The sequence below is a fragment of the Phyllobates terribilis genome, unplaced genomic scaffold, assembly GCF_046119375.1.
Source record: "Phyllobates terribilis strain yellow unplaced genomic scaffold, ASM4611937v1 Scaffold_2__4_contigs__length_985480577, whole genome shotgun sequence".
Classification (NCBI taxonomy): Eukaryota; Metazoa; Chordata; class Amphibia; order Anura; family Dendrobatidae; genus Phyllobates; species Phyllobates terribilis.
In genome coordinates, this window is record NW_027362762.1 from 219862577 (window position 1) to 219879535 (window position 16959).

The 16959-nt window shown below is 40.7% G+C and overlaps 1 protein-coding gene across 1 annotated transcript in view; it reads left to right on the plus strand.

The window, feature by feature from the left end:
- The window catches only part of VWA8 (von Willebrand factor A domain containing 8), a 524780-nt gene that overhangs the window by 157002 nt on the left and 350819 nt on the right, over window positions 1-16959 (plus strand). Inside the window, exons 9-10 of the mRNA XM_073663915.1 lie at window positions 9535-9643; window positions 14142-14246. Coding sequence (XP_073520016.1) covers window positions 9535-9643; window positions 14142-14246 — 214 coding nt within the window. The remainder of the gene's footprint in view (window positions 1-9534; window positions 9644-14141; window positions 14247-16959) is intronic.

Below are 16959 nucleotides of genomic sequence, written 5' to 3' on the forward strand. Positions count from 1 at the left end.
CCCAGTCCATTAGTGAACGTTGATAAATCTCCCTGACTTTGCAAAACATATAGAGTTCCAGATCGTCTCATTTGAAGTCTAAAAGGAAAGCCCCAAGAATAAAGGATTTTTTGTTGTCTCAGTATGTCGAGCACGTCCTCAGGGCACGTCTCTTCTGAAGTGTGCACCAGGACAGATCATGCATAATCTGAATAACATGTTCATTGAAGATGATAGGTTCCAATGTGCGGGCTTTAGCAAGAATGTTCTCCTTCACTTTATATCTATGTATCTGGCATATGGCATCTCTAGGTTTGTTTACATCAGTAGACTTTGGTCCCGGGGAACTTTGAGCCCTGTCAAATTCTATGTCTGAGTCACGTGGTAGATATAATATAGAATTAAAGATACAATGTAAAGATTCCTCCAGCTTATTCTGTTCCACGGATTCTGGGAGGTTTCTAATTCTGATATTATTGCGTCTCCCTCTATTTTCTATATCGTCCACCAAATCAGACAGGTATTCCAATTGCTGAGAGTGAGCTGCAGCCGTCTGTTCTTGTGTGTGTAATCTCTGAGAGATGGCGTCTGTATGGCTTTCATCGTTAGCCACCCTTTCAGACAGCTGCTGAAGTTCCCCTCTAATAGCAGCAGTCTCAGCCCTATATGAAGCTTCCAGCCTAGAGATATTGTTCTCCATATCTTCTTTTGTGGGAATAGCGCATATATGAGCCTTTAAGTCTTCCCATACATTTTGTGCTTGTATAGATACATTGCCTGCCAGGCCCTCTGAGTGATCAGGAAAGCCACAGGATAAATCTCTCATCCTGCGCAAGGAGCTGCTCACTGCATGTGAATAAGAAGCATGAGATGTCCCCTTCTGCCCCTGGATATCATCTTTAGAGGCCTCTATCATGTGAGTCCCGACAATATTATTTATGCAACTCACGGTCCCTGATGTAGATAATGCTGGTCCTCCATCTTCTTTCCAGTCAGAGAGCTTGCTAACTCTGGTGTGAGGCCCGCAGATATCGGGAAATACCTGTCGCAGGCACCACCGAAGGACGTCTGTTTGCTTGGCCGACACTGGGACGCGTCTTAGCTGACATTTGGTGGTAATTAGTGTTTCTTAATTGGGTCTGCAGACATCACCCAGGCAGGAGCTGAACTGCTGCACGTCCTCACTCCTCCATAGCCAGGCCACGTCCCCATAGATCCTTTTTATAACTGTTCTCTACAGGATGGAAAAAAGCATAACAGGCAATCCAATACCTTTTTCCATTATCCTGACCTATACTGGTCAGATAGAAGGCTAAGGGACACTCTCTTGGCTTCCATCTGGCGATGGAGCCTTATAGACACATTTAGGTAGATTTCTCAGCATGCAAACTAAACATAGGCTAATACAAGGATGTGAACAGGACCTTAGCTAACTGCTTCCTTTTTTTTTTCTATCTCTGTTCTACCTTTCTTCTTCTTCACCACTTTTCTAATGAAGAAGAAAATGTAAGCGTTGTAATAACAGTTATAACATTTCTTGTCCTTCTTTAAATTAATCACACGCGAGAAATGCGCTCATCTGTTGGCCAATTGGATCATTCGAATGGGCCATCTATTTAACATTGTTGTAGCACAATGCCCGGTGTAAACATGCAATATTATGCTGAGAACATGCATGCTGCTTGAGAACAGAGCTCCAATTGTCCTGTCCCCATTCATTCTTGTTGGCCTATGTGAACTGGGCCATACTAGAACACCAATAAACTATATACAAGTAGACAGCCAGTCTAAGTTGTTTTTAGATTTCCCATTAGCCATTGAAGTCTTACCTGAGAGTAGCATAATATAGGAGCATAGATTCAGCAGGGGGACTTTGGCTGGGCTGATAACTTTAGTTTTGATAATCTCCAGCTAATAAACTGTTGTTTTATCACTTGGGGACTAATAAACCTGCTGCCATGCAGCCCTCCATAATCATGAGTTCTGTGGGCAGAGCTATGTGGAGCTCAGCATTCAGAGAACTAGTAGATCTGCAGCAGATAAATCTGTGATTTTATACAAAATGCAACACACAACCTAGGAATTAATACATTGCTGAAATCAGGATCTGTGTCCCTATATCATGCTGCTCTCAGATGAGGTAGCAAAAACCCGGTGTCAAATCACTTTTAAAAGTAATCTGTCACTGGACTTCACCCCAATCAATTCCTTGTCCACCGTCACCTCCTGTTGCTTGACTGACACCCACTATGCTGTGAGACTGCAGGCACTGAAGCTGTCAGTCATGTAGGAGGAGGCCGGTGCTGGGCAGAGAATAGAGCTGGAGTGACAGAGACTATAGATCTACAATAGCTCTTCAGCCTTATTTGCATATCAATTCAAACACTAATTCCTGAGTAATGGAGGAACAGACTGGCCATGTAAAGGTATTGCTGGACTTGTCTTTGAAAGAATTACAAGGGCATAAATAATTTGTGGTGTGAGATCATGCTGACAGTTTTTACAGCAGATCTTTTACCTGAGTATGCTGCTCTTTGCAAGCTCAGCATAGTTTGGGGACAGGTTTTCCCTCCTAGTAGCCAAAAGGCACAAAAAACTGATTGTGTTAATTAGCTATTAGGAGTAATCGAAGAATAAAGTGGACTCATTTGCTACACAGCAGTCCATCAGTCATCGCTGAACTTGGCCGGGTAATGCAGGGAGAACTATTTTATCTCCATATAAAGACAGATCTGTCTAAAGCTGTGATCCTTTCTTAGGAAACATGCTAGGTTTTTAAACTAATTAAGGCTGACAATCTCCATCATGAAGGATGATTACAGTGGAAGATTTTTTTTTATAATGAACATATAGGATCCAGCGTAATAATGTATTCGTGCATACACCACAGCGAGCCATTTTCATGATGGAATTTTTGTACCATGGTTCCTTGTTATCAGTGCGATATATCATCTTAAATCTGACCCTTAATGCAATCCCAAGACTATTTGTGATCTACTAAGGGATAAAGACTAATTATTGGTGATATGAACTAATTTCTATGTAGGATAATGTGAAGAAACTCTTGTATTTTTAATATGGAGCGTTCTACATTTTACCCATAAGGCAGTTTGAAATAATGCGATTTAAACGCTTTCATGTCTTCTTTTCCATGTCTTTTTGGGTGTCGGAATATCTAATATTTTTATTTGTTCTACTACTTAGACAAATCCTGCATCTTAAGTACATTTTCTTTGTGTTCTGTTCATGTGTCCCTGTGTGATCCTTATCTGACAAAATAAGAGGATCTGGGTTTAGCCTAAACCTCATGCAGGTCCTGGGGACCTATGGGCAGATGCAGCCATCAAACAGATGTTTCAGATGTGTGACTGAAAATAAGTAAAGTATAAAGTAGTTGCCTGCATCTCACATTTGATCTTAATAAGGGTTCCCTTAAAGGGAATCTGTCAGCAGATTTTTTGCTATGTAATTTGAGGACAGCATGAGGTAAGGGTTACAGAATTCAAAGATGTGTCACATGTCAAGTTGTGTGCTGTTGTTTACTTACACTGAAGGTTTTATCACGTGGTGGTTATCATTGTCTGGACTACAGCAGCATGTGAATTCTAGTCTGACTCCACCCCCTCCTTTGATAAGCAGCTCCTTGTCTATAGATAATGTACATTCAAAGCCTGGTGTGGGTGGGGTTAGTTTGCTCAGCTGTGCTGCATTGCTAAATCTAAAAACTCTGTGTCAGAACGGCTGCACCCTGTAAACTAAATGATACATCGTTGGATTCAGGGTCTCTGTCTACATCATGCTGCTCTTAGATGAGGTAGCGAAAACTTGGTGACAGATTCCCTTTAAAACTATTGATCATAGGTTGTCCTCTGTCAAACCATAACAAACAACTATAATATATAAAGTAATCCAGCAGGAATGGATGAATTTCCCTCCTTCACCCCCCCCCAAAAAAAATACAGCCCACATGGTGCTTATTGAAATCAATCAATTGTATGCATAGATATGGTAAATTACTCAGAGAAATTGATAGTTACTGAGCAAAAGACTAACTTTATTAATACATGATGCCATAATAGATTTTTTGAAATAAGGTTTATAAAGCATACAGGTCCTTAATTTAAAGGAGGTAAAAGAGTTGTCCCATGATGTCAACTGTTGCTCCTTTTGGGCATATGAATTTCATAAGAGAGAGCACTTAACCCTGGAGTCTCCTTTAAGAACTGTAGCAAAGAATGAATCTGGTGGTCCCAGGTCATCTATGTATTACCTAAAGTCCATTTATTTAAATTTCCACTGTGTACCACTATGGATACAATCTAATTTAGATCTGGATTATGAAAGTCAGACCTGCCTCGTACAGCTGATTGTTAAACCATCCTCCATGTATAAAAAAAATAGCTATTTTCTTGAGACACTTCTGATACCTCCTTGGATGTTTATAGGACTGATTTATCAGAAAATAATCCATCGTTTAAATCAGTTTTTATGTTAAATATATAAAAAAAATCACTTTTTTTCAGTTTTCCATATCTCAATCAGTACTGTATATTTAAAGGGAACCTGTCACTTCCTAGCTACTATCTACACTGCCCCTATAGCGCGTTGTTAGTGATGCAATGTACCGTATTTTTCGGACTAAGACTCACTTTTTTCCTCCAAAAAAAATGGGGGGTGCGTCTTATAGTCCGAATGTTGGGGGGCTGTGTATGTATATATATATATATATATATATATATATATATATATATATATATATATATATATATATATATATATATATATATATATATGGGGTGTTGGGGGGAGCCGTAGCTGTGAAGGAGCAGGGCACAGGAGGCAGTAGCCACCCGCTGCAGCCTACACTGTCCCCGCTGCTAAAGAAAATGGGGCGTGGGGAGCAATGAATATTCATGCTCCTTAATAGCAATACACAGTGTATCAGCAGTGCGGCTCCTGCTGGAATCGCCTGTGCCCGCTGTTAAAGGGCATGAATATTCAACCTCTCTCCACGCCCATGGGCATGGGGAGGGGGTGAATATTCATGCCCTTTAATAAAAGGGCACACGCTATAGCCCGGCAGCAGCAGGAGCCGCAGAGCAGCTAAGCTGTGTGCCGGCTATGAAGGAGAGTGAAGTCACTGCTCCCTGCGCACACAGACCCGGCGTGGGGAGCAGTGACTTCCGGCAGCTGATCTCTCATGTGAGCCGCGCATGGCAGTGATGTCATGCGCGGCTCACATGGAGAGATCAGTGCGGGCAGACAGGATGCGGCGCTGGAGGAGAGAGAAGAAAGGTGAGTATGAGTGTTTATTTTTTTATGTGCAGCCTGATGGGGATTAGGGGGACCATGCATACTAGGGTATGGATGAGGGGGCCATACATACCAGGGTAAGGATGAGGGGGCCATACATACCAGGGTAAGGATGAGGGGGCCATACTTAACAGGATAAAGATGAGGGGGCCATCCATACCAGGATAGGGATTAGGAGTGCCATGCATACCAGGATGGGGATTAGGAGTGCCATACATACCAGGACGGGGATGAGGGGTGCCATGCATACCAGGACGGGGATGAGGGGTGCCATGCATACCAGGACGGGGATGAGGGGTGCCATGCATACCAGGATGGGGATTACTGTGCCATGCATACCAGGATGGGGATTTCTGTGCCATGCATACCAGGATAAGGATGAGGGGTGCCATGCATACCAGGATAGGGATTAGGGGTGCCATGCATACCAGGATAGGGATTAGGGGTGCCATGCATACCGGGATAGGGATTAGGGGTGCCATGCATACCAGGATAGGGATTAGGGGTGCCATGCATACCAGGACAGGGATGAGGGGTGCCATGCATACCAGGACAGGGATGAAGGGTGCCATGCATACCAGGACAGGGATGAGGGGTGCCATGAATACCAGGATAGGGATGAGGGGTGCCATGCATACCAGGATGGAGGGTTCCATGCATACCAGGATGGAAGGATGCCAGGCATACCAGGCTGGAGATGGGGACCACGTATAAAAGAAAGGGGGGGGGGAATATATACCAGGATAGGGGATATTGTCAGAATTGGGGGATATTACACCTATACCAGTGTCAGCAGAAGACCCCCTCCCCCTTAAAAGTGCATCATGAACACAATTTTTGCTTACATTTTTTTTTTATTTTCCTCCTCTAAAACCTAGGTGCGTCTTATGGTCCGGTGCGTCTTGTAGTCCGAAAAATACGGTACATCGCTAACAAGCTTTTTTCATTAAAATTGGTGCAACTATAATGATTTTATAACCTTTAATATACTTAGATCCTACCTGCGTTTTCAGTCATAGGGGTGTGATTCTCATATTCAGTCATGGGCGGCGGGCGCAGTATTCACTCACTGCAGGCGCCACTCATGTATATGAATATTGCTCTCGGCAAGCGCTGTTATCGTGGGGCACGTGCGCATTTGTACATGTCCTGCCGCTGGACCAGCGCCTGCACAGTGAGGCTATGTGATTGCAGCTTCACTGCGAACTACACAGCCTCACTGCACACGCGCGGGAACATAGCGCGTGCGCAGTAAAGCTGTAATCACACCAGTAAGACTTCTATATACAGTAAATAATATAAGGTCCTGCATTCACAATAGGACACAGCTCACCTCCACCCCTTCCTTCACAATGGCCTTGGTCCAAATTGGAGCATGAGTAGATAATTTTCTATCCAAATAAATGGGGTCATAGTCTGTCCGTGCTGCTAATGTCCATGTGAATAACTGGAAGTAGGACTATGGTCAGTGTTAAAATTGCAAGATTTTTTTTGTAATACAGATTGTGATATAAAAACTAAAAAAATCAAAAATTATACTTTTTTTATCCTGTGTTTAACATAAAACCTGCTTTAAACAATAGACTGTTTTCTGATGACACATTACCTTTAACAGCGAAGAGGTTTTCTTTCACTGCTCCTAACAGGGAAAATACCGGCACCTAAATTATAAAGAATGAGATTATTCTGGGAGTTGTTCCACAAATAAAAGCAGTGGAAAAACTGCAATTACAAGTGATCTGGCTGCTTTATTGGAAAGTACATGGTCTTTTTTTTGCCACATTAACAAAACTTGTTTTCCACAGTATCTAAAGTGTGATAATTCACTTTACAAGAGCATACTGTGATGTTGAAAGGTGTAGATTTTTCTGATATAGATTGTACCAGTAAATGTACTAAAGATATAACTTGTGCTCCAAAACCTAAAGGAGGGATGTGGGAGGAAAAGTTCAACATATATGAGAGTGTATGAGGAAAATCAAAAAGAATTGCATTTAAGGGGAGGTATATGATTGTATATTTATTTTTGGCTTTATAATTTAGTGCAAACATTGAGCAAACCAAAGTTGTACTTACAGATTTTTTTTAATTTTTTTGCCTTTTTTCCTGGAGGTTCTCTATCTGTACTTTAAACACTTCCATATGAATGTCCAGTCATTCAGAATATCTGATTATCTTTTTTTTCCCCAATTTTTTAAAACTGTTTTTATTAATGATTTTTAATCATGTTCCAGGCAAACAATAGTAAAAGATTTTATCAACTTACAATCAAGTTGTACATTTTTCTAAAATAGACATCTAAGGCTTTGTTCACATAGCGTTTTAGGCTACTTTCAGTGGATCCGTCGAGGCTTATGTCTGAAGCCCTGGAAAATGGGGTTTGGCTATGCACGCTGATGGGGCCTTTGACTGTAATGATACAGACAGAGTCACTGTGTTTCCTGTTGGACATCACTTTTGGCTCTATTCGCCTATTTGAGGTTGGCTCCAAGACGTTGTTGACTGTGTCCTTGAGCCAAAAATGATGTCCGACAGAGCACAGTGTGCCTCCGTCTGTATTATTACAGTCAATGGCTCCATCAGCGCATATGCCCAATTTCTGTTTTCCAGAGCTTCAGACATAAGCCCCGATGGAGCCATTAACCATAGGCTAAAAGGCTACGTTAGATGATTATTTTTCAGAAATGTGCATCTTGATTGTAAGTTGATAAAATCTTTTAATATTGTTCACATGGAACATGATTAAAAATCATTATTAAAAACAGTTTTAAAAAATTGAGCGACAAAAATAATGGGTATTAGAGGTAATAATTTGATACCAACTATATAACAAATTAATGAAAACTTGAGCCTTGGAACTTCTGCTTTATGTACCAGGTCTGAAGAAGCAATCATGATGTAAAAGAAATTGTCTGATGTAAAAGGGTGATAAAGCTTTTTCAGGTGCTTAAAACACCCTCACTTTTTGCTCTTTCTGTTGTGCTGCTTCAATCCAATTCATTTACATAATGAAGGAAAGTTTTTCATAAAAACGTTTTTAGGAGGAGGGCACCTGTTTCCTATTTTGCAAAAAGACCTTGCTGGCTTCTGCTATAGTGATGGGTAAGATTTGGAGGTCTTGATTGGTAATTGGTTGTGTTTTTATCTACCTAACTGAGGATGGCCCATGTACAGTGATCTCAGGCATTAGGGACTAAATGCTGGATAACTATTCTATGTATCTGGGACCAGAAATTCTGTATTTGTGGACAGTACCAAATACAATGATGTAGACTAGTGTTTGGCGCCTGGCATTATAAGCGAAGTGAGGTTTGGTGGATCCCCGTTGTGTAACATGTAAGAGAATTTAGGTAAGCCCTACAAAGCTGTTTCAAGAGCATGTCTGTATATTTAGATGATGCAAGCAAACAATAAGATTTCTCCGTCAGTAAGATATTTTTTGGCGTTAAGTCAGGATCTTCTTTAATCTATTTGTTAATTTTGGAGTTGAGTAAATGAGTAGTGTATATACAAATCTAAATACGTCTTGGGATGAGCGCCCTATGGGATGTCCTTTCCATCATTAGGGGATTTAGGGTTGAGAGACTTTTCTCCTCTGGTACAATTTGGAGTATTGTTTTGATGTAACTTTACCCTTGTACGAAAAGAAGGGAAATCTTGTGTCTGGGAATTTATTTTGTAACTTGTGTTAGAAGTTTTTTTTCACCATATGGTCTAGAAATTGGTGAACGGGTGTCACTTGGTCAACACCATGAAGAGGCCTTCATGAAAGACCATAAAAAGAAACACTAAAAAGACGAACTGTATGGTGGATTAAAAAATAAATAAATAAATAAATAAAACTAATTACTCAGGATTTTCTCTTGAATCGCAAAAGTTTTTCTATGTCAATAAATTCTATTGTGTAGAAGAAAAGAAGCAACAGGTTTGCATTTTGTATTGAACGTTTGGCTGTTACATGGTATAACAATATTGGTTAACGTAACAAAAATACAAGTTTCTCATAAAATATACCAAATATATATCAAACATTCATATAAAACTGAGTGGAAAAAAGCCTTCCCTCCAGCCATGTTAGACTATGCTCTTTAGATATGCTGTATATACTATATATATATATATATATATATATATATATATATATATATATATATATATATATATATATATATATATATATATATATATATTATTTTTAATAATAATAATGATAAAAAATATTCCATTTCTTTTCTCTTTCAGAATTTCTCATCTCCTGTCTTTTGCCACAACTCTGTGCTCTCTTGAATCTGCCACCCTGGGGCTTCCAGACTTCCCAGCAGACAGTTTGGCAGCAGCCGTTGGCATTTTGGTAAACTACTTACATTGGTACAGTTTCAAAGCTGTTCTTTAAATACCTCAGGCAGCAGTCTTAAAGGGGTTGTTGACTTCTGGACATCCCCTTCTTAATCACTTCTGTGCCCTCTTTAAAATAAAAAGAAAGGATACTCCCCTCCCACAATGGTGCATTTCCTGCCAAGTCAGAGGCGATATTCCTGGCGCGTCACTTGACATTGTTGCATCAAGTGACCACTGTAGCCCATCTGATTGGCTGAAGCTGTTAAGTGACACAAAAATGTCACTTCACCCTTTGGAAATAGTTGTGTTGACTACACAGGCGAATTACTTTGACTGTCAGAAAGTTACTTCTGGGTCAGAAACTGAATCGGGAGAAACCTGAAAGCTTACATTTTGGCTGAAGTTATGCTTTATCTTTAGCCCATGTAATATAAGCATCACAAAATCACAGAGAGGAGCAAAAAAGGGACAAGAGCGTGAATTTAATGTGATTGTTAGTTTTATTTCCTCTCACAAAAGTGAAGGAAGACAGAGTGTTCTGACAATTGCATCAGTGCATAAAGTTACCAAGAGTGAGATTGCTCTTTAATGATGTGGATCTGTTTTAGTATATCATCTCAAACGGAGGGCTTCTTGTGGGTAAAAACGACAAGCCATAATACTTCTTATTAAAACATCGGGAAGGCTTGGTCCAGATGGGGCTTAGAATTTCTCATACATGTCCATTGCAAAATCCACTTATGTTACATACACAAGCAATGACATGTAAAGTACCATAATTAGTTACTATATCCCCCCTACTCTGGAACTCTCTACCCCAACACATCAGACTCTCGTCGACCGTGGAAACCTTCAAAAGGAACCTGAAGACCCACCTCTTCCGACAAGCCTACAACCTGCATTAACCATCACTCCACCATACCGCGCCACGACCAGTCCTACCCTCACCTACTGTATCCTCACCCATTCCTCGTAGATTGTGAGCCCTTGCAGGCAGGGTCCTCTCTCCTCCTGTACCAGTCGCCGTCACATTGTGTTCAAGATTATTGTAATTGTTTTCGCTATGTATACCCCTTTTTCACATGTAAAGCGCCATAGAATAAATGGAGCTATAATAATAATAAATATCTGCATACAGAGTAGAATTGGCAATTACTGGCCACCATTAGTGATTGTAGTTGTTGGCAAATACAAAATGATTTACAAACTGCTAACAACGGGTTCTAAAAATCTAGAGACTCAATACTCACCCCAACCTTTCCGCTTCTCCGGTTTTGCACCGCGCTGTGGCCCGCCAGTTTACGCTTCCTGTTACGCAACCAGGATATCCCAACACAGGGACAATGAACTGCTGCAGCCAATGACTGCACCTAGCTCCCATTTTGTTTTTTTGTTTTTTTATTTTAACACTTGCAATAACCTACACCTTAGTTATGAATGTAGACAATCAAAGCCTCTCACTGGTATATGATATCTTCTCTCGGACGAGAAAAACTGATGTCTGATTGAGCTTTTATAATGAGGTATTTTGGGTGCTGCACAGGTATCTGCTGGTTTGATAAAATGAACAAAAACAAATCTTATTTTTCCCACAAAAACTACAAAATGTGCCCCTCAATCTCCATATTAAGATATAAATCTAATGTAATGGTTTTGCATGTTGTTAATAATCATGGCTGAGTGCAGTTCATGTATGGTCTAAGAATCTATCTGAATGAAGTAATGATTATGTGGTATAATACAATGATAAACATAGTTAAAGGGGTTATCTGGCAGTATTTTTATTATATGGGTCTAAGAATTTACAGTAAAGTAGTTGCTGACTACCTGCCTGTTTTGCTCAGTGCTGATCTCTGATGGGTCCTAGCGGTCATGGACCACTCCTGCCAGCGATTTTGTTATGTCATGTTGTCAGAGCAGCTGCTTCTCTTCTGCTCTGCTCTGTTGGTGGGGTGTGACTGCCAATGTAATTCTGATTGACATGACTGCATGGTGCCGGCTGTCAATCAGCATGACGTCAGCAGTCACGCCCCGTTGACCAGGTAGCCTTGAAGAGAAAGAGCTGCTCTGTTGACTTGAAGTAGCAGAATTGCCGGCGGTAGTTGTCTGTGATCATTTTGAGCCAGCGTTGGGCAGAACAGGCAAGTAGTTAGCAACTATCTATCTGTCAGTTCTTAGCCAAATAGGAAAAAAAATAAAATAGACCCAGATAACCCCTTTAAAGGGTTGTTCTGCAATGACAACCTCTTTGCATTTGTGTTAATGGACAATATAGATGGAGCCTCTTTATGAAGCACAGTAGACGGCCAATATCTAGAAGATGCACTCTTAACCCCTTACTTACCGGGGACGTATTAGTACGCATATCTGCGTACCGCCGGTTCAGTGAGGGCTCTGGCGCTGAGCCCTCACTGAACCGAGCACATGTCAGCTGATTCTTACAGCTGACATGTGCCCGCAACAGCCGCGGGTAGAATCGCGATCCACCCGCGGCTGTTAACCAGTTAAATGCTGCTGTCAATCTCCGACAGCAGCATTTAACGCGCGCTTCCGGGTAGCGCGTCATAAGCCCCGCCCACCGGCGACCCCGTCACGTGATCGCGGGTCGCCGATGGGCGTGCATGACAACCCAGGGTCTGCAGCAGACGCCTGTGGTTGTCATGATCTTGTCGCTATGAGCGCCACCTAGTGGTCGGCGCTCATAGCACAGGACCATTTCTGCTGCATGCAGGGGACCTGCTCGTCCCCTGTATGTAGCAGAGGCGATCGGATAGTTGCTGCTTCTAGTCTCCTATGGAGACTATAGAAGCATGCAAAAAGTAAAAAAAAAAAGTTTTTAAAAATATTAAAAAAAATAAAAAAATATAAAAGTTTAAATCACCCCCCTTTCGCCCCATTCAAAATAAAATATATAAAAAAAAAACCCACATACACATATTTGGTATCGCCACGTTCAGAATCGCCCGATCTATCAATATAAAAAAAGAATTATTCCGATCGGTAAACGGTGTAGCGAGAAAAAAATTCTAAACGCCAGAATTACGTTTTTTGGTCGCCGCAAAATTGCAATAAAATGCAATAACGGGCGATCAAAACATCGGATCTACCCCAAATGTTATCAATAAAAACGTCAGCCTGGCACGCAAAAAATAAGCCATCAACCAGCCCCAGATCACAAAAAATGGAGACGCTACGGGTCTTAGAAAATGGCGCTATTTTTTTATTTTTTTTTTTACCAAATTTTGGAATTTTTTTTCACCACTTAAATATAAAAGAACCTATACATGTTTGGTGTCTATGAACTTGTAATGACCTGTAGAATAAGAAGGGCAGGTCAGTTTTAGCATTCAGTGAACATGGTAAAAAAAATAAATAAAAAACAACTGTGGTATTGCACTTTTTTTGCAATTTTACCGCACTTGGAATTTTTTTCCCGTTTTCCCGTACAGGATATGATAAAACTAGTAATGGCGTTGAAAAGTACAACTCGTCCCGCAAAAAATAAGCCCTCACATGGCCATATTGACCAAAAAATAAAAACGCTATGGCTCTGGGAACAAGGGGAGCAAAAACGAAAATGCAAAAACGAAAAATGCTCCGGGGCTTAAGGGGTTAAAGCCTGGTTCACACAAGCGTATTTCATGGTCGATATAGACTGCAATACCTGGACATATACACATGAGGCTGTAAATTAAGGTCAGGATACCCGCAGCCAGACTGAGCATTGTGATCCGTATACAGACCGTGAGCTACACTAGTGTAAACCCAGCCTTATGTGGGCAAACATTCCTTTTTATACCATAATGCCCCTTTTAGTTGCCGCTACAAGAGAAAGGTGAATCACCATCAGTGGGAGCTCTCTTTTTTTTATGATAAAACAATCCCTTTAATTGTACCTAAACTACATTTAGCACATATTTATTTCTCAATTATTGCAAAGATAGATGTGTTTTATTATAGTTAATAAAATGATAGTTCACTAAGTGGTTTACGTTCTGCAGCAGCTTTCCTGTTGGTTTACGGCAGAGGCCACATGAATGTGCAGGAACATTTCATGCTCTAATGTTTGGGAATAGGCTGGCAGCGCGGAAACGTTTGATTTATTTATAAAATTGATGAAATTGTCCATGGCCATTAAATCTGACACTGAACAGCCTTGCAGTTGGAATGGTTGTTAGTATTATTATACTGGTTATTCACTACATTTCATGCAGAGTTAATAGTATGCCTAAAAATACATCTGTAAGTATTTAACGCAGTACATTCCTTGTTAAAACATTACAGCTACTCTTGTTTATGTAATGACTTCTATAAATACGCTGCTTTCAGTCTATGGCGATCGAGGACTCGTCTGGCTTTCCAGGAATACCACCCGGCTGTACTCTTAGTGAACTCCGCGTATAATAATGATTCAATTCATTAAATTGTTAAATGGGGGGTCTCTTCCATCCTGCTGCGTTGTCCAGTATGTCAGACTAACACCTATTCTATTTTTCTTTTTATGACCGAAGAATGTGTTCTCCACAATGTCTTCCCAACAAGTCATTCAGAGACTTTATCCTTACACTGTGATGTTGGGAAAAGAAGGCAGAACGGCCGTAGAGGACACGTTAAAGGTACATTTTTCCAAATAAAATAATAGTCTGCACTAAAATGTAATCTTTGGAGATGCATTCCTCAGCATTGAAATTGCAACACCAAGAAGGAAAAGTCATGGAGTTAAGGAAATCACAGAATCGATAGACATGTTAATGAAATGCAAATGATGAAAAAATGGAAACTACATTGAGGTTATTAATGGTTGTCTGAGGAATGTTCTGCCACGCTGAATGCACTTGGGCACAAGTCATTAGAATCCGCTACTGGCAGCTCCCTTTTTAATTGCCGACCAATGATGTCCCAGTCATATTCGCGGGAGGCAAGGCCTTGGCCTGTGCTGGAGGCCATGGTAGCACGTATAGGCCATGCAGGCTGCTCGCCGTAGCATGAGCAACATGCAGCCTGGCACTGTTATGATGAAAAATGTCTCCGGGGACACTTTGACAATTATTGATACCACTTGTTCCACCATCAGATCAATGTAACACTGTGCTGTTAGTGTACCTGTAGAGAAAACCAGATGTGTCCGACTACCATACATTATGCTTATCCATACAATAATCCCAGGAGTAGGATTGATGTGGTGATCCCTCATGAAGACCTTTTCATTGTGTTGCTCACACTGTCTTCAGATGGAGATCTGAAACTAGAATGGAGGTCTATCTTCAGGGATGAGTCTCGCTTTTGTCTTTGATGCCGAGATAGTTGGAGATTGGTGTGGAGACCACATTATCAATGCCACAAACAGCCTTTCAAGAGTGAATGTCACACCGATCCTACTCCCAGAATTATGGTGTGGGCTGGGTTAATGTATGGTAGCTGGTCCCCTCCAGTCTTCATTAAAGGTCCATTAGCAGCTCTGCCATTACATTGATTTTGTGTTAGAATGAGTGGTTCATCAATGCCAGGCCGCATTTTGCTCTTCCTATTGTGAACAACCTGTATGGCCTAAATGAGCTACCATGGTCTGCAGCGTCTCCAGGCTTTTATCATATCAAGCAGATATCATACGTTATTAGAGAGCAATTTCAAAAGGAGATGCCAGCAACGAATCTTGATGATTTGCTTGTCCAAGAATATTCCAGCTTTAAAGATGTTCTGCTGGGGAAAACTAAAGGGATTCGCTTTCTTTAAGTATTTTTGTTAAATTTACTTCACAGTAAATTCACAACCAAATGTTACATGTTGTGGTTAAGGTCATCCAAAAATAAGACCTCTCTCAAACTGTCACTGCAAAAGTTGATTATCTTTCTGTTTTAATTTTTTTTTGAAAATTGCAAAATATATATATGACATGACTAGTTTCCCACCCTCCAAATATTGGTTTTCTTCAAGGTAATAAGCAAAAACGAACTGCTATGATGTCTACCATACACTGCACACAAATAGAAGCGATACTGCTCACCTTTACCTCTTTAGAACATACAGAACGGCCCTATGTGTAAAAAAGGCAGAAAGAAACATGGCTGATACAGTTGGACAGTGCCAGAATCAGCCTAAATATACCAACTCCGAAGAACATGATAAAAAGGAGGAACAAGGAGCAAAATGGTAAAGAGCAATAGAAATTTTAATAATTAAGTTCAATAAATAAACATCATCACATAGGTAATATAGTCATAGCATGGAACGACAGAAAAGTGCATACTATCCGGAACACCCAGTACTCATAAGCTCATAACCCCCAGACCATTGCATTGGGTAAAGGCAAGGAAGATGGGAAAGAGCACGGCAGGCAAAAAAGAAGAAATCAAATATAAACCAGGGGTACACACAATATCCATTTAAGGCAGGAGTCTGCCATAATAAGATGTAGCCCTGGTCAGTAAGTAACAAATGCCTTACCAAGGGATAGATGGAGAGCGCTGGGAAGGTGGTTAAACCGTGGTAACAAGGATCCCCAACGTACGTTTCGCCTAGCAGTTTGTTGGCTTTCTCAAGAGGCTTAGTTGTAACTAGGAATGAGGACCTTTGAATACCCGCCCTACGTACGTTGGGGCTCCTTCTTACCACGGGTTACCACCTTCCCAGCGCTCTCCATCTATCCCTTGGTAAGGCATTTGTTGCTTACTGACCAGGGCTACATGTTATTATGGCAGACTCCTGCCTTAAATGGATATTGTGTGTACCCCTGGTTTATATTTGATTTCTTCTTTTTTGCCTGCCGTGCTCTTTCCCATCTTCCTTGCCTTTACTCAATGCAATGGTCTGGGAGTTAAGAGCTTATGAGTACTGGGTGTTCCGGATAGTATGCACTTTTCTGTCGTTCCATGCTATGACTATATTACCTATGTGATGATGTTTATTTATTGAACTTAATTATTAAAATTCCTATTGCTCTTTACCATTTTGCTCCTTGTTCCTCCTTTTTATCATCACCTTTACCTCTGTAGCACACCTTTAGAAGCAGCAGCATGGTGGACATTATCAGACCCTACTGGGCATTGTAGCTATCGTTCCAACACTAAGGATTTTAAGCAAATTTATGACCACATTCAAATTAAGCTGAAAGGGCTTCAGGAGAAGAAAGATGTTTGATGTCAGAACGAACTCACATTTAACACATTCTGCAATTAGCTGTGTTCAGTGTTGCCCAGAAGCTGAAGAGCTTAAAATTTTTAATTAAACTCTATTGTAAAAATGATTTTTAGTTAAATATGCATGTATTTGAATAAAAAATGTTCCTCAAAGGTGTCCATTTGCTTTAAGTGCTTGCTTTATGTTCCCTAA